This window comes from Gobius niger (genome assembly GCF_951799975.1).
Source record: "Gobius niger genome assembly, chromosome: 3".
Lineage (NCBI taxonomy): Eukaryota > Metazoa > Chordata > Actinopteri > Gobiiformes > Gobiidae > Gobius > Gobius niger.
In genome coordinates, this window is record NC_136854.1 from 31,355,596 (window position 1) to 31,372,116 (window position 16,521).

At 39.1% G+C, this 16,521-nt stretch overlaps 3 protein-coding genes across 3 annotated transcripts; 2 read left to right on the plus strand and 1 right to left on the minus strand.

Annotated features, from left to right (window-relative positions):
* The first annotated feature begins 2,907 nt into the window (after positions 1-2,907).
* saraf (store-operated calcium entry-associated regulatory factor) lies at positions 2,908-8,620 on the plus strand. The gene is made up of 7 exons (XM_079553203.1): positions 2,908-3,087; positions 5,492-5,670; positions 5,853-6,069; positions 6,610-6,864; positions 7,175-7,346; positions 8,264-8,379; positions 8,487-8,620. The coding sequence occupies exons 1-7, from the start codon at positions 3,021-3,023 to the stop codon at positions 8,510-8,512; spliced, it is 1,032 nt and encodes a 343-aa protein (XP_079409329.1). The 5' UTR covers positions 2,908-3,020; the 3' UTR covers positions 8,513-8,620.
* Positions 8,621-8,900: 280 nt separating this feature from the next.
* On the minus strand, positions 8,901-15,442 carry LOC306960724 (uncharacterized protein). Its single transcript, XM_079553201.1, has 8 exons — positions 15,317-15,442; positions 14,173-14,351; positions 13,191-13,581; positions 11,605-11,711; positions 10,987-11,192; positions 10,799-10,863; positions 10,514-10,666; positions 8,901-9,177 (listed from the first exon to the last, which is right to left on the minus strand). The coding sequence occupies exons 2-8, from the start codon at positions 14,265-14,267 to the stop codon at positions 9,121-9,123; spliced, it is 1,074 nt and encodes a 357-aa protein (XP_079409327.1). The 5' UTR covers positions 14,268-14,351; positions 15,317-15,442; the 3' UTR covers positions 8,901-9,120.
* On the plus strand, positions 15,010-15,815 carry tmem187 (transmembrane protein 187). The gene has a single exon (XM_079553202.1). The coding sequence runs from the start codon at positions 15,037-15,039 to the stop codon at positions 15,793-15,795; it is 759 nt and encodes a 252-aa protein (XP_079409328.1). The 5' UTR covers positions 15,010-15,036; the 3' UTR covers positions 15,796-15,815.
* The last annotated feature ends 706 nt before the right edge of the window (positions 15,816-16,521 follow it).

Here is a 16,521-nt window from a genome sequence, read left to right on the forward strand (position 1 = left end):
AAACCTTGGAAAATCATGACTAAAACAGATTTTTCTTTTACTTGCAATGCCTTTTGTTGACATGATACAGATGGCATCTCTGGTATCGCCCATATATGGTCATGTTCAAAACAGTTAAGGGGGAAAAATCTAAACGTTCTCTAATTATTCAAAAACTACTTTAACAAACGGTGAATTATGAATATAGTTTTCTACTAGCTAAAGATATAAAGACATGGAGAGGAGCAAAGTGGTTCAACCACCCATAAATACATAATGTAGAATGCTAACTTGCTGCTACATGTTAGCATTGTGCTAACGCTAGCTAGCGCGAGCTACAACTGCCGTTTTTTCACTTCAACTGAACAACCTGCTGTGAATAAACATCCATATGGACCCGATTTCACTTAATTTGTATGTGATAAACAAGTTTTAATTTCGCCAGAAAACGGCCAAAAAAACTGTTCCCAGAAGATTCCATTTTCCCCCTGGCAAAGCCACACCCCCTTTTATGACGAGATGCCGTCTGTATCTATACTGCCACCCAGTTTTGTGATAATGATCTTGTGCAACCCTAATCTGCCTTTTCATTCAGTCCAGAGTCACACACTGGCAAGACTAAATACTGTAATGAGTTCATGCATCAGGTTTTAACACTTTTAAAACGGTTTTATTAACGGTTTATATTGATCCCTGTTCCCCATCATAGATTTTGACCTTTTTAAAAATCAAGAATGTGAACACAACCTATTACAGCCTACCGTATATTGTCCCTTATGATGAATTTGTGGTAACTGACTAGAAAGAGCTATGCCTTCCTTAAAATTCACATCCATAAATGCCTTACAATCAAAGTGCACCAACGGGCAATCGGCGATGGCTGGCATTTAGAAAGGTGTTTGGTTTTTCTACTCAGAACAAAAACTTATAAAAAAATAAAAAAAATAAAACAAATTGTTGCCTTCGTCTCGTGCAGGAAGTCTTTACACTTATGCCCTTTCAGTAAGTTTTTTTTTGTTGTTGTTATGAAATGCTTAACTGTTGCAATTTTTGTCAAACGAAGTCTAGGAGCTCTTATTTTCGTACAGACTTATTGTTTACCAATTAACTGCCATGTCCAAAATGTGATTTACTTTATATTTTCCGGTTTAGTTTGCAGTTTTTCCTCCCTTTTTTTTGCTTCAAACTGGACTTCCAACGTCTGCTATATTTTATATGCCTTTTTATTTTGATGTCAGTAACTTAAAGACTTCGATACTTGATGATTTTATGTATTTGAAAATGTGTACTATTATTTTTAGGTTGGCTATTTATACTATCAATGGATGTGTGATTTAGTAACGTGAGCGACAAAACTTGTACCTTGTTCACCAACTTGTGAGAGTACATTAAAATGATACACCAAAATCCAAACATGACTGACTTTCCCCCATTTTTTCAACAAAACTAAAGAAACTGGTCATTTGTGTTGTCTGTCCTCTACAAGTTTGACTCACTATAATTCATTTAAAATAGATTTTTCATTTGTATTTAATGGGGAATTTAATTTGGGTGTTGTTGTTTTTCTGGTATAGACCTAGTTTCTAGGTCTACTTTAGACTCTTGTTAGTCCTGATTCATCTAAATCCAGACATGGTGGATGGCACATGGGAGGAGAAATATCTTGTGAGGCTGTACGTGGTGTTGCAAGTTTGACAACTATTACCCAGTTCATTCCTTTGTGGCTTTGATTGAGAAAGTAGTTGCATAACACGGGTTAGAAGAAATAAACTTTTAGAAGTATTAGAGGAAGACGTGGATTTGACTGTGGTTATGTTAGCAACAACAATAAAGAATACTATTGTGACTATAATAGTCAATAAAAGTTAATAGGTAGCGTTCAGGTGACATCACAACATTCTAAAGAGCCTACAGTTTAAAATTGAGGTGGAGGGCAATATTGATGACGGTAACTGTGGTAACTGTGGTAACTGTGGTAACTGTGGTAACTGACAACATGTTTATGTCTTTGTTTTTGGCTTATATTTCAGTAATTACTGGAAGAATCCACATGAAACAAAAACTGTCACAATGTTCATTGTCTCTTCCGTCACATATGAACAAATGTCCAATTATTTTCTCCAAAAAGTGGTGACAATATTCGAAAACATGAGCGTGATGTTGTCCAGTAGAAATGACTTTCAGAGATAAAAAAAATTAGGTTTCAGGTTTGTGAATCCAGTCACTGTCAAATACTGACGCGCAAAAACATTTGTCAATTTTTGTTTTGGAGATTTTTTACAAAATGTGCATTTCTCCCATAGAGTTGTATTGGCCCCTGCCCTCCACCTGACATTATTATCACATTCTAAATCGTGATTACTTTTTGAAATGTGTCCCTCAATGCAGAGGTTCCCAGTCTTTTCAGGCCGGGCCCTCCAAAATTACCATGTACACAATTCAGGACCCATAACAATGATAGAAGTCTGGTTTAATATCATATAAAGATTAAAGAAAAAAATAGCCTCAGTTCACAATATGCAGTTTTCAATTAAGCATGATATTTCGTACAGGGTCAATATTTTTCTTTTTTAAATGAATCATCTTGGGGACCCCCAGATCAGTGCCTCCCCCACTTTGGGGACCAGAGCTTCAATGGAATTCGTGCACAGGCCTAAATGCTTCTTTGCCATACAAAATATTACTTGATTTTATTTTCTTTCTCTTTTTTATTTTATTGGTGGGAAGTATTATTTTTTTATGAACTGAAGTGCGTCATGCTCAATTATTACCACACCAGGTCATCATATTTCTTCAGTATATTTTCATTTCGTGTATCTGATGTAAACAGAGGCAATAGTCCACAACTTTCCATTTATTTGCATCAGTTTTGTTTAGCGAGCCAGTCGTGCACGTTTCTGATTGGCCCAGGAAAGCAACAACATATGACGTAACCCGGAAGTCTCTGTAAAGTTTCTAACGGAGGTGTTTCGTTTTTACCATCGAGTGAGTGGAGACACAAATGTTGGATTACAACAACGTTTAGGGTTGAATTTTTAAACATGAAGGGGTCATTAGTAATTCTGATCGCGTTTTTGCTGTGGGAGCCTGTTTGCAGCTGGAATGACGGTAAGTCTAACGCTAACGTTAGCTAAGCGAGCTAAGTTACTTCCTGCATTATTGAAATCATTTGTTTCCACTTTGCATTTCTTATTTTTTCTTTCCCCTTAGTAATTATTGTTAGTAATGTTACCCAACCCAAATTTCTAAACTTGCAGACCTTTATACGTGAAAATCACTTGTGTATTAAACTCTTCAAGCTTGCATTTTGTAGCGTTTAATTTATTATATTTTTGTAAGAGGCAGGTAACATTTTTGCATATAGCTGTTCAAATGGCTACGGTAGCTAACCTAGTTGAAGCTTCTAGGTAATCAAGTTCAATCAACAGTTTTCTTGTATATACATAATATATACATAATGTACATTGTATATACATAATATATATTTTTTCCAGGATTATTTCAAATAATTACAGATCTATTCTTAAAGCAACGCTACGGAGCATGAAATCATGAAACTAAAAACATAGATATTCTTACTGTGGGTTATCGAAATAAAGAATCTAATGTATTTGTACCTCATGTTTGGCCATAGAAATATTTTTTTGGCGGAATGGTTCATTTGGTTGACTGATGCATTTAAAGCTGGGGTACCTGATTTTTCCTGTCCAAACTTTTTTTGTTGCCCCAAACTGATATCTAGCTGTACCAATCCCTCCTGCACATCCACATTGTTCAAGCAAATGAATAATCTTTCATCGTTCAATAAATATTTAGGTGAAGACAATGCAACATGGTCTGTTTTTGCTGTGTTTACGACATACTCTGAGGTGGCAAAAATACTTTACAACAACAACATGTCAGGTACCCCAGCTTTAGCTTAATACAATTCTCAAGCATTTCAACCAAAGAACCGTTGAACATTTCTATGCAAATGTCAAGGCACAGTAAGTAAACAGGAAGTGTCCAAAACTACAACACAAATTCACATCATATTTTCAACAAAGATGACGAGAAGTACAATTGTGTTCAGAGTAGGGCTGCAACTATCGATTATTTTAGTAATCGATTAATCTATCGATTATTTACATCGATTAATCGATTAATCGGATAATAAAAAACAGTTTTAAACAAAGGATTTTTCTACTAGAAATAGCATTTATTTATTCTTAATTTCTTATCAGTTTGTCCTAAAAGCAGCAACATTTCACTCTCATAAAGAGACACCTGTCCTTATGTCCATGATGAGGAGAGAGAGCAGCTTCAGAGTGTCTTTTAAATGAGGACTTTTATTCTTATTCAAGTGAAGTAGGTCCTGATTGGAGACAGAATCTTGAAATGTTCTGCTGAAGCTCAGGTGACTGATTTCTTTGCCGGGATCTCAACCAGAGGAGTTTCCTAAAAGAGGAGAAACATTTTAATTATTTTTGTCATAGTATTGCCATAGCAGGGATCAATGTGTCAATTTGCAAAACTTTAAAGTACGGATGAGACAGTGTGACTGTGCTGGAGTTTTATTCTGCTTTTAAAATAGTGTGACCACCTCAAATAGTTTAAACAGACCAGTGGGACAATTTGGCAGAACGTTGAAGAACAGAGAAATTAGTAGTATTATTTTTTATAGATCAGGCATTTTAATCCCACTAAAAAAACACTTAGCACTGAGCAACAGATATATTACAAAGCAGTTGGATGTAAAAAATAATGATCATCAAAAAAATCATGAGGTCGCTTCAATAAAAAAGTGGAAGCAGGAGGAACAGAGAACGACAGGGCTCTGCAGGACAGTCAAAAGAGGGACAGGTGGTCACTCTACGTAGATCTGTGGATTTATCTTAATTTAAATCGTAGCTACAGCGTAAAGATATTTAGCGCAAAAAACTTTGCAGCAACGGAGAAGTAGATACAGTAGGATGTAAAAGTCTGTGTTTGGTGAGGGGGGGGGGGGGGGAGATGAGTTCGCCATCATACCTTACCTTATGTCACACTGAAGTAACAGTGGATGAAAGTGTAGATCGTCCTGATGGTAAATCATCACTGATGCAGCTGTCAGTATTGTTGTGGCGGTAGCGGAGCGGGGGGAGCCGTGTCCTTTCGCCTCGTTCGCCTCCGTCCTGTCTTCGCCTCTCGTTGCGGAGTTTCTTCTTGTTTGAGCCGTGTTTTGATGATTACAACAGCCTGGTTTTCTGCTCCGCTACCTGGCTCTGCCCGGCTACGAGGTTTAGCTCCGCTCTGTTGTTTACAACCATAGAGCTGTGCTCTTGAGAAGCGGCCGTGCGGAAACAAGCGCCACTTAAGGTTCCGGGCGCGTAGGCGGCCCCGTTTCATGCGGTTTTAATGAGAAATATTAATAAAGCGAATAATCGAAGCGGGAAAATAATGTTCGAAGCATTTTACTAATCGAGTTAATCGATTTTATCGATTAATCGTTGCAGCCCTAGTTCAGAGTAATCCTTATCTCTCTCCTCCACAGGGAGTGTTTTGCTGCGGGACATCCAGGTGTTGACTCTCTATAAGGGCCGCTACACCACAGGGCGCAGGAGCAGCCCGATGCCCCAGCTGCAGTGTGTGGGTGGCACGGCCGGTTGTCACGCCTTCGCTCCGGAGGTCGTCCAGTGCCAGAACAAAGGCTGGGATGGGGTCGACGTACAGGTGAGACGATGTAATATGCAATGGGTCAAGTCATGTTTTAGAAATGTCTAATTTAAGATGAACATCAGGCAAGTTTTGTTTTTAAAGCACTTTATGCATCAAGCAAATAGTAAAGTTTTCTGTAGAAATGTAGAATGGACACAATTGGACAAATGTTGAATCAAATAATTTTCTTATTGCAGTGGGAGTGCAAAACGGACATGGACAATGCGTATCGTTTTGGCCGCATCGAGGTGAGCTGTGAGGGATACAGCCACCCGTCTGACCAGTACGTCCTGACTGGCTCCTGTGGGCTGGAGTACTCCCTGGAGCTGACGGAGGAGGGCCGCAGAAAGAGCCAAGGCAGCTGGGGCGGATCTCAGGGCGGATCTCAGGGCGGATCCCAGCGCGGATTTGGAGGTACAGTGCATGGCAAAAGACACTTAAAACGTGGTGTAAATGTCTCATAATTATAGTTGTGCAAACTTATTACTAACATTTTGAAATAGACTGCACAGTGCTTTATATTGCACAAGTAGTAAGACTTTTGCAATATCATAAAACACATTAAGTGTCATTGATTTGTTGTGGCCTTGAGCATCATCCTGTCTAGTCACGTTAATGATGAGCCTCTAGCATAAACACCTGCAAAATCGACGCGCAATTGTTTTTATGTAATGATTCATTAAAATTCAGTTGCACTTTACTTTCCGGAACAGCATTTGCAAAACAATGGGTTGGAAATATGCTCGTAAATAGGGATAACAAGGGATAATGCTCTTTGCAGCCCCGGCTTTCAGAATATTGCCAGAAAATCCTGACCACATTTCCTGACAGTTTATTACTCTTGCTGTTATTACACTTCTAGGTACTAAGCCATTTCTATCCTAATACTCTACCATTACTGCTGTTAAGTAAAGTGCTAACTATTATTTTAATTAAATCTCCATTATTTGACAGCCTTTGCCTCCAGTTTCTTCAACGGTTTCTCGGGTCATAAGCAGCAGCAGCAGAGACAGAGCTCATACCCGTCGGGGGGAGAGGACTCAGGCGGGATGCTGGTGGTGGTGGTGCTGCTGCTGATCGCGTTTGGCGTCTACAAAGTGTTCCTCAGCGGAAACTCCGGCCAGGGACCGAACCCCAGAGACGGTAACCATGGATCCGCCTCAGCGCCTCCTCCGCCGGGATTCAAACCTGACTACACATCATCAGGAGGTACATCACGAATGCACTGAATTGACTGAGCAAGCATAGTTTATGGGAAACTGGAAGAGCAGTGTCTTGGAGGTGTCTTTTTTGTTCCTTATTTGCATCTTTTGTGTAATAACATATTAAAGAAGACCGATACAAAATCAACTTTTTTGAGCTTTAAACCACGTTATTATAAGGTTGGTCCCTCGTGTGTAGAAGTACAATAGAAATCCGAGGCACACCAAATCAGCTGTAGTATTTATTCAATACTAACGCGTTAAAAGTCCCTTTTAAATGCAATTTAAAGTGCTCAATTTGTGTTGCTCTTACGCAGGTTCTCCAGGAGAAAACCCGGACTACGGCTTCCGCAGTGACTACACACAGGGCCAGTATCCGTACACCGGGGGGCGCTCTAATCGCAACGCTGGAGCAGGATTAGGAGGAGGAGGCTTTTGGACCGGGATGGGAACAGGAGGGCTGCTGGGGTATCTGTTTGGTCAACAGAGGTCAGTGGAGAGACATGCATTCATTTGATTGTTCAATGCAGCTTTGTACATTTTTGTTTTATAAAAGTACAATAAGTAGAGTGAAAGTGTACTTTAATTATTACTGTACCCTGTTCATTTTAAACCTTTTAAAGGAATAGGCCACCGTTTTTACATACTAAGATATGTTCTTACCTCACTTTAGACGTGTTCATATATCCCCGTCTGGTCTTTGTCCGTGCGCTCTGCCAGGCAAACGGAGCACATACGCAGCCTCTCCCACATGTCACATAGCTCCGAAAAAGCTCACGATAGAAGCTACCAAGCTCTTCCACGAGTTCCCTATTTAAATAAAGTTACGTGAAGTGTTTTCATGCGAAGTATATTTACACAGAAATGTAACATGTCGATTTTATAAGCAAATAAAAAGGGGGACTATATTGTGAGGCGTAATGATACGAGGAGTAAAACGTCCGCGCAGTAACTCCTAAAGGCTATTGACGGAAGTGAGCGGGGGAAGTCTTTAGGAGTTACTGCGCGGACGCTGTGCTCCTCGTATCAGTACGCCTCACAATATAGTCCCCCTTTTTATTTGCTTATAAAATCGACATGCTACATTTCTGTGTAAATATACTTCGCATGAAAACACTTCACGTAACTTTATTTAAATAGGGAACTCGTGGAAGAGCTTGGTAGCTTCTATCGTGAGCTTTTTCGGAGCTATGTGACATGTGGGAGAGGCTGCGTATGTGCTCCGTTTGTCTGGCAGAGCGCACGGACAAAGACCAGACGGGGATATATTAACACGTCTAAAGTGAGGTAAGAACATATCTTAGTATGTAAAAACGGTGGCCTATTCCTTTAAGTCTGTAAATGAAATATTAACTCTAAAAAGAAATAAGAGATAATAACTAACAGGTTTTACTGCTTTGTCTCAGGACCCAGCCTCGTCAGTCTTATGGACATTATTACGGCGGCCACAATGACAGTTTCCCCAGACCCTCCTCTTCCTCACACTCCTCCTCGTCTTCCTCCGGAACAAGGACCGCTTCAGGTCAGAATTTTAAGTGTTTTATAACTCATTTCCTGTTTTAAAAATATACAGGAATATATAGGCATAGGGATATGTAAAATACCCTTAACCCCCTTTTCTTTTTGCAGGGTTTGGAGGCACAAAAAGAAGATAGAAGTCGTAAGCATTAAAGGTGTTTCTACCTGTATTCTGAGAGTTTGTGCGTGAGCTTTGATGCGCTGCAATGTGTGTTTTGAACGTTTGCTACAGAAAGATCTCTGCTCTACTCTTTTAGGTAATGTTTTTTTTTATTATTGAATAGTTTATAACATTTTGTGAATATTCAAGATTTCATGAAACAAAAGACTGTGAAGTTTTACTGTATTGTAGAATTTGAGCACGTCACAGATAAATGGTACATGTTTATTTCCATCGGTGTATTGGGGGAATACTGTAATAAATATTTAAATAATGGAGTAGTGCGAGTTTTTTTTTTTCACAGATAAGAGAGGGTAAAGAAAATACAGTTCATCATACAAATTTTCAACATAATTTCACATTTATTCCGGGGGTGGTGCTTACATTTTAAAGTGCTTGTGATCAGAGGTTTTTAGCAACAAAACACAATGTCACATATAACAGGTTGACAGTTTAAAGCAGGAACGAGGGCTAATTAAAGTGCATTTTTAGCTCACTTCTTCTCCCACTCGTCCACAGCTTTTCTCTCGTCTTCGGCGTGTATTTACAGATGACTAAAAGCTTTGGAGAGGTGAGCTGAGCCTCTTATACAGATGGCTTCCTCAGCTTCGCCTTTATTTTGTCCAGAATCAAAGCACCAGACTGTAAAGAGAAACACCACAGATGGCAGTAATGAGTTCAAGTTACATTAATTAAAGTAACTACGGTATTTAGTTGCATGACATAAATGCATTATCTTGTGCTGTTGTTCCTGAGTTTCTTTTGCCTTCTCTTAGTAAATAGGGCTCTTAACAGCTTTTTTACTAAAGCAATGAAAATGATTATTTTTAATTTCATCCCTGCCCGGTGGTTTAGAAATACTTAAAGGCCCTATACCTGATTTTTTTCATTTCAAACAATGAAAGAGGAAGCCACTAAATTGAAATGTTGGTGGGGGTGCAAACTCTTCCCTGATCTTCCTAACATATTTGTAGCATCCCAATTCTTAACAGGGACATGTTTATAGGCACATTTCACTACTTGCAGGGTCACTTTTCAGGGCCACTTTCACAAGAATGCTAGAAAACTCGCCTCCAAGTTCATGAAATTGATACAAATGCGCTTTATAATTAGATCTACAGTGTTTTCCCCACAAATGTCTCAATTTACAATATACTTAATGAAGACAAAACAAAACAAATTTCATTCCATAACTAGAAAAGAAATCAGGTATAGCTCCTTTAAGCCAAGTCCAGGGTAGAGCTGGATACTGTTAAACGATGCCAGTAGGGTATCAATAAGTAAGTTCAGGTATTACTGGTATTGAAATAGTAATAGTATCGCAAGTACCAAAAAATATACATATTTAGATTCCAAGTTTTGATGACTGTTGGGTCCACGGACCAAGTTACTTGGTTGTTTGACCTCAAGTAACTTAAAAGAAATGCTTTTTTAATGGTATAGATTACCATTATTGTTCTGTTTTCTAGGTGACCAATTCAAAGCAGTCCTGCGGCTCTCAAGATGGTGGTAACCACCTTGGTTGAGAATAACTGCTCCAGTCTAACGCACCGACAAATTTGTAGACTCACTTTAAAGGCACACTGCGTAATACAGAAAGTTCTATACTCGCTTCAGTAGGTAATCAAAGAATGGATGTGGATGAGGCCCTAATCTATTTAAATGTCATATTTGTCAGCTTTAGGCATCCCCATGGTGATGAGCCGGAGACGTCCCAACACATTAGTTTACAGGAATAAAAATCTGTGATAAAATAAATGCTTTTATTTCATTCTATTTATTGGGTGTAATGTTGCATGGAGTCACTTAAAAAAAAAACTGAAAAAAAAAACTGAAATACTGGAATGTGGTCCACTATAATACTATAATCTTTCCACTGCTGTAAAACAATTCATTCTAGATCTAGAATCTTATTATAGATATTGTTAAAGTCCATTCTATTTATTTCATTTAACCGCCCTATTAAGATTTGCGGTACCTTGGGTGTTTCCGGTGGTGGCTCTTGTCCTTGAGGTGGGAGCTTGTATCTATAAAAGATGGAGGATCTAAAACGTTTGTCAATTCCAACTGCAGAGGACGGGGTCAGTTTAGGAGGCAGGAGATGAGGCGACTCCGGCTCCTCTTCCAGGACCTGAACAGAGATGGTTTTCAGATCACAACTTCCTTTTGGCCTGTTGTGTTTATTAAATCATAATCAATTTTGGGTGTGAGTGGACGAAAGCAACAACTGTCTTTGTTATAGTTGTTTCAAAAAGTTACAAACCTTAGGCGCTTCCACTTTTTCCTCGATAATCTGCACTGATTTTATAATGTCATCTATACTGGAGCCTGTTCACAAAGAAAAAGATACATTTACATTGAATCATCTGCTCCTTTCTGCACCTTCTTCTCTCACACCAACAACCTGTTCCCCTATTTTATTGAGTCAAGACATTTAAAATTATAACAAACCCATTGACTTTGTTCCTTCCTCTGTTGAGTTGTCGTCCACAGCTTTCTTGCCTGTGTCCGTAATAGGTTCATAAGTATATTGAGAGGCGGGAAGAATCGTATCTGCAGAAAATTTCAGATTTTCTTCCAAAAACTGTGCCCATTCCTCCCCGGTCAGGACCTCATTGATTAGTTCGACTGGAGTGCCGATGTGGAACGATCCAAGGCTGCAAAGGAACAAGAAAACACAATCGAATTACAAAACGGAGCATGGACGAAAGAAGGATATGAGTCTATTCTCTGTATGCAGTGGTTCCCAACGTGTATGGCATAATCACCATAGGACTGCAAGCTGTGACCCAAAGACATATTTATTCCAATCTTTAATTTATCAAAACATAATGTGCTGTATTTAAAACTAAGCTTTGAAACGTATACTTTTTTACTGCTAAATATCTTTTGAATAGCTTACTTTTGAACATAATATTGCAATACTATTCAGTTTCACCTTCTTTTTAAGTACTAGCTATCCCTAGAAGGGAAGCACAGCCCTATTTCACTATTATTACACAACTTCATGATTATGAAAATACACAAGATCAAAAGTTATTATTAACAGATCACTCAGTCATCATTCACCTCCAGCCTGAAGTATTTCTTTTGTGAGTCGTCGTCGTAGTTCTGGGCGGTCCATCCACAGCGCCCTCGTCCTCTGAATCCTCATCTGTGTCGTCTTCATTCTCTTCCTGCAACACAGTTAAGAAATGAGTGAAAAATATGGTGCAAGTTCTTGTTTTTGCATTAACAATACTTTACATAAGACATTGTGCTTTTTCAAGGCAATGGAAAAAATCCTTATAGTATTAATGTTTTCAACTGTCTGAAATGGCTTATTGTAGGAGGTATGTTCCCTGTATTTTAACTATTTGGTAAACATTTACTGATATCAGCAGTGGCAACCCAATCGAATGGCCGTTTGTTCCCAGCCCTGACTGATGATGCCTTTGTTGTGTCTTTCTTTAGGCAGGACACTTCAAAAAACTGTAAAGGGACAAGTTGTGCAAAGACATACATGGCTGGGCAGGACGACCACGAGGGAGGAACACTTCACCCATTTTGGTTGGTGGGAAAAATGACAAAATATTATAGCATGATTTTGTTTTATCACACTTAACTGTGATTGGTTACATTTGCCTGTCACTCACTCAGACCCTGACTGATACTGACAAATAGGAGGAGTGGGCGGGAACAGTAGACGCCTGTGTCTAAGCATAGAGCTGCATTTAACAGTACAGACCTCAATTTAAAAAGTCTCCACAGACTGAGACAAGGCACAGATTCTAAAAACAATATGATATTGTAATATTGCACACATCCCCAGTGACCCTACACCAGCTCGATACAGAAGCCATTCTTTGTCCTCTTCAAACCCTTGTGGTCAGACACAGTTATGATTTCTCACACACTTTTTATCTCTCCATGGATATTTAAAGGTGCGTTATACAACTTTTTAGGTGACTTTTGAAAAATATATATTTTGACCTGCTAGTGACCCAGTGGCTGTATGGCTTGGCGCCTTTGTTTTTCATCCTAGCTTTCTGGATCGAAGGTATACGTAATACAGATACATCAGCAGCAAAAACCTGCCAGAAACCTAAAAAAAACAACTAGTCCTGGAGCGTCCTAGAGGCCGCTGGGAAGGAAGGTAAACCACCCATACGCCGCTGGGTCACTGAAAGGTCAAATATACACAATATACACTTTTTTTCCCCCATAAAAAGTTGTATAATACACCTTTAAGTCTATTACTATTAAATCAAATTCTTATGCTGCAGTTCATATCGACTGTTAAGCAACATCCTTCAGTTAATTAACAGGAATTAATTTCCCATTAATTCCTGTTTTTTCCAATAAAGTCCTGTTAATGTGACTCATGAGTCTTCACTGTCCCCAACTGCATAAATCAACAATCAAGCCTTGCCTATCCCTGAACTTCGCTGGTTCAGCAAAGCACATATTTTAAAGAGATGTTCATTCCAATCATTTTATCTAGTGATCAGTCCCAGCCCATGCCAGTCAGCCCAACAACTTATCAAACATCTCAACAGGAAAAGTCCCTCATTATAAATAGCATCTGATGACAGGACAGATTGTAAACTTACAGTAACTAATACTCAGCTGAGGATTTTTTGGAATTTACCTTAAAACTCAGTGTTACAACTCACCCATGTGGCTCCCTGCTTTGGCGGCTCATCTGCTGATATGTAGAGCCCAGAATCAATATTCATGCTTCTCCCCAAATGGACTTCTTGATAGACGTGTTCATAATTTACCTCCACTTTATTCAATGCTTCGTTCAGATAATAATTATTTGACTTAGCCGGTAAGGCTGGGGGAACTGTTGGCCATGCGTATGTTTCATCCAGTGGAGTTGTGTTTGTGGAGGCATCTTTCTTGGTCCCTTTTTGCCTCTTTGAAAAGACGGCAAAAACATCACTAAGACTCCGCTGCCTGAAGTGAGGCTTCTCCTGATCGAGGCGCTGCTTCATCTCAGCGCTGTCCGACACCGCGCGAGGCTTCTGCTCCAGCCGCACCTTCTTCATTCTCAACGCAATCCTTAACACAAATGAAACACATGTTCTAAAATTGTTGCCAATCTTGATCATTCAGTGACACTTGGTGGTGGAGGAATATTTCTGAAGTTTTGGCCAGCCCAGACTTGTGAAGACACAACTCATGACAAAAAGAGTGTTTCTCAGGCCAGGGGGAGCTGGTAAAGTTACTTCTGCAGGAGATTGTATGTCATTTTTTGTCAAGAATAAAATTAATGATCTAATAAGGGAAACATTCAATAACAAAAGGTTAATCCAATAATGTATCAACACATAGGACCAGTGTTGGTGAGTAAGTTGTTACACTATATTACTACTATATACTACTATATTATTTTTTTTTAACACAGCTGAAAACGTCTTGTTATTAAAACAACTTTTTAACCAACGACACTAGCAGAAATTTATCGCGTCTAAAGCGAAGAATATTGTGACTGCTGGTTATGTGCAGGAACTAAGACGTTCTTCTCACCTGCAAAAAAACTGCTCGTAGAACTCATTCAAACACTTATAATATAAATAAAATAAAAAACACATAAAAAAACACTCCAGTTCTTGAGCATGGAGTGTTTCAATAGAGTTTTAAGTGTCTTACCTGATGTCTCCTCTCTGTGCTGCCTTATGGGTCCTGTGACTGTCACAAGTCACAGTTATTCCAGTAAGTTTGTCTCCTTTGGTTTTTTTCCTCATGCTTGATGTTCATAGAGCAAAACTCACTTGACGAGTTCCTTTGCTCATGACAATGCAAGTGCTAATCTTCCTCGAAGATTGAACCTGATGGGGAATTTTGATAGGTGAGGGTTGAGACGTTGTTACATAACCTACACATGCAACGTTAAAAACTTGAAGGGAATTAAGTGAGTCAACACTTGTGACAGAAACAAAACACGTGTCTTTGTGCGCCGTTTTTAATCAATAGTGAAATATCAGATTTAGTTGTTGTATAGTAAGCCCCCTGAAAGTTGTGAATCCTGCTCATTGACTCCTGCCTATAAAGAATTGCTCTTAGAATGGAGTTAGGGAAATTATGAATGGGTTTTGGACCAAAAGTAATTAGAATTCACTTCCCTCCTTTCATTGTTTCTAAACAGAAATATCAGGCATTCCCCAGGGCCTTTAAACCCTGGGGAATGCTGGAAAATCCTGGGCAGTGCAACAAAAGATAATATGAGCCAAATGTAACGAGCCTAATAGTGTAAATAGTGGCTTGTTATTGAGATATAATGACTTTCCTTCTTGCAACAATAAACTACTTTACTGCATGTGGTAAATTTAATTACGTACTGTACTCTTGTCCTTTGAGCAGGACGGGCAAACTCGCAGCTAATCACAACGTCTCTCGTAAATCACGTGACTTGCAATGCGGAACAATAACAACCTCTGGACTGTCAAAGAAACAGCTTCAGAAAGGGGAAATTAAGAATTCATTGCGTTTATTGGAAGACATCCACGAACAATAATGAAATCCGCTTTACTTCACGTCACTGTACCTTTTATAATTTGCGTAGCGTTAGCGAACACTTCGCTTTTTGATGATGTAAAAGTGGACTTGACTTACGATCACTACGCTGAAAAAACGGTGGACTACTTACCGTTTTTTGTCGCCATGCCTTTCAACTCTTTGATCAACGCTGCCTATATGTTAATGGGGCTTTTCTGGTTGCTAAAACACGAAAGCGAAACTAAGGAGGATCGCTACATGAGGGAGGTTTTTGCGTTTATGGCCGTGTTTTACGCACCTGTTCAGTGGACGCGTCTGGCTGTGCTCAAACGCGCTCCCGCTGTTTTGGACCAATGGTTTACTTTACCCATTTTCGCCTGGGTGCCCGTTTGGATCAGTTTCGTCATGGGCAAATCGACCAAAAAGTACGCACTGATGCTTGAACTGTGCTCCATCCTCTCCTACGGGCTCGCCATAAAGTTTGAGAGCGGGTTTGAAGCAGCGCTTGGTTGCCACGTGCTCTTTGCGGTCTACAAGGGAGTGCAAGTCCAGCTTCGTCTCGGGAATCACCGGACATTTCGATATCTGATCCTGGCCGTGCTGTCCTGTGCCGGGTTTGTGGTGCTGAAGCTGCTGGATCACTGGCTCGCCCAGTTTTGGGTTTTCCAACGAGTGACGGGACATTTCTGGTCCAAAGTTTGCGACGTGTTGCAGTTTCATTATAGTTTTTGCTTTTTGACGACGCTGACGGAAATCACGCACAAAGTGAAAGACTAAAGCACTTCATGTCCATCATAAGACGTCAGTGTTAATTTTGACAACATATTTTAATTTAGTTTTAGTCTTAGTCTTTTGACGAAAATGTAATTCGATTTTAGTCTAGTAAATTTAGTCGACTAAATTTAAGACGAATTTAGTCGACTTTACATTGATAATATTAATTATAATCATATTTAATCTTGTTCCTCTGCTTCATGGAGCTGCTCCACATGAACAAAGCCCAGAGCTGATCCTTTGGCAGAGAATTTACATGATATGAGGCTCTTTCAGACGGTCAATAGAAGTTTGGATGATTTTAGTCTCTTCTTTTCATTTTTATTTAGTCTTATTTTAGTCGACTAAAATATCTGGACATTTTAGTCATAGTTTTAGTCTCATGAAAAACGTTTAATTTAGTTTTAGTCCAATTTTAGTCGTCAAAAATATCACTTTGACTAAAATTAAGACTAAATATTTTAGTCGACGAAATTAACATTGTAAGACGTGTAAAAATATTTCTGACTTTGATCATCCCACTCAATCAATGTGTTAAACGTGTAATTGGGCCACATTACAATAACTTTTCATGTAACCTGGGATTAAGTGTACCTATCTATAAACAGGACTGCTGATTCTAAGTAGCCTAAGTCACAGTCTGAGAATCAGATTTGGATGGCAATTACATAATTCTGTAAATATTATGTAAACACTTTATATCAAGACGATCTGGCTTGATCTGACAAT

Excerpts from the sequence above, each read along its gene's own strand:
- saraf (XM_079553203.1), top strand. The coding sequence starts at position 3,021 with ATGAAGGGGTCATTAGTAATTCTGATCGCGTTTTTGCTGTGGGAGCCT. Across the intron at positions 3,088-5,491 it reads TGTTTGCAGCTGGAATGACG|GGAGTGTTTTGCTGCGGGAC; the intron begins GTAAGTCTAACG and ends TCTCCTCCACAG. Across the intron at positions 8,380-8,486 it reads CGGAACAAGGACCGCTTCAG|GGTTTGGAGGCACAAAAAGA; the intron begins GTCAGAATTTTA and ends TTCTTTTTGCAG.
- LOC306960724 (XM_079553201.1), bottom strand. The coding sequence starts at position 14,267 with ATGAGGAAAAAAACCAAAGGAGACAAACTTACTGGAATAACTGTGACT. Across the intron at positions 11,193-11,604 it reads AGAAATACTTCAGGCTGGAG|CCTTGGATCGTTCCACATCG; the intron begins GTGAATGATGAC and ends GTTCCTTTGCAG. Across the intron at positions 10,667-10,798 it reads AAAAAGTGGAAGCGCCTAAG|GTCCTGGAAGAGGAGCCGGA; the intron begins GTTTGTAACTTT and ends ATCTCTGTTCAG.
- tmem187 (XM_079553202.1), top strand. The coding sequence starts at position 15,037 with ATGAAATCCGCTTTACTTCACGTCACTGTACCTTTTATAATTTGCGTA.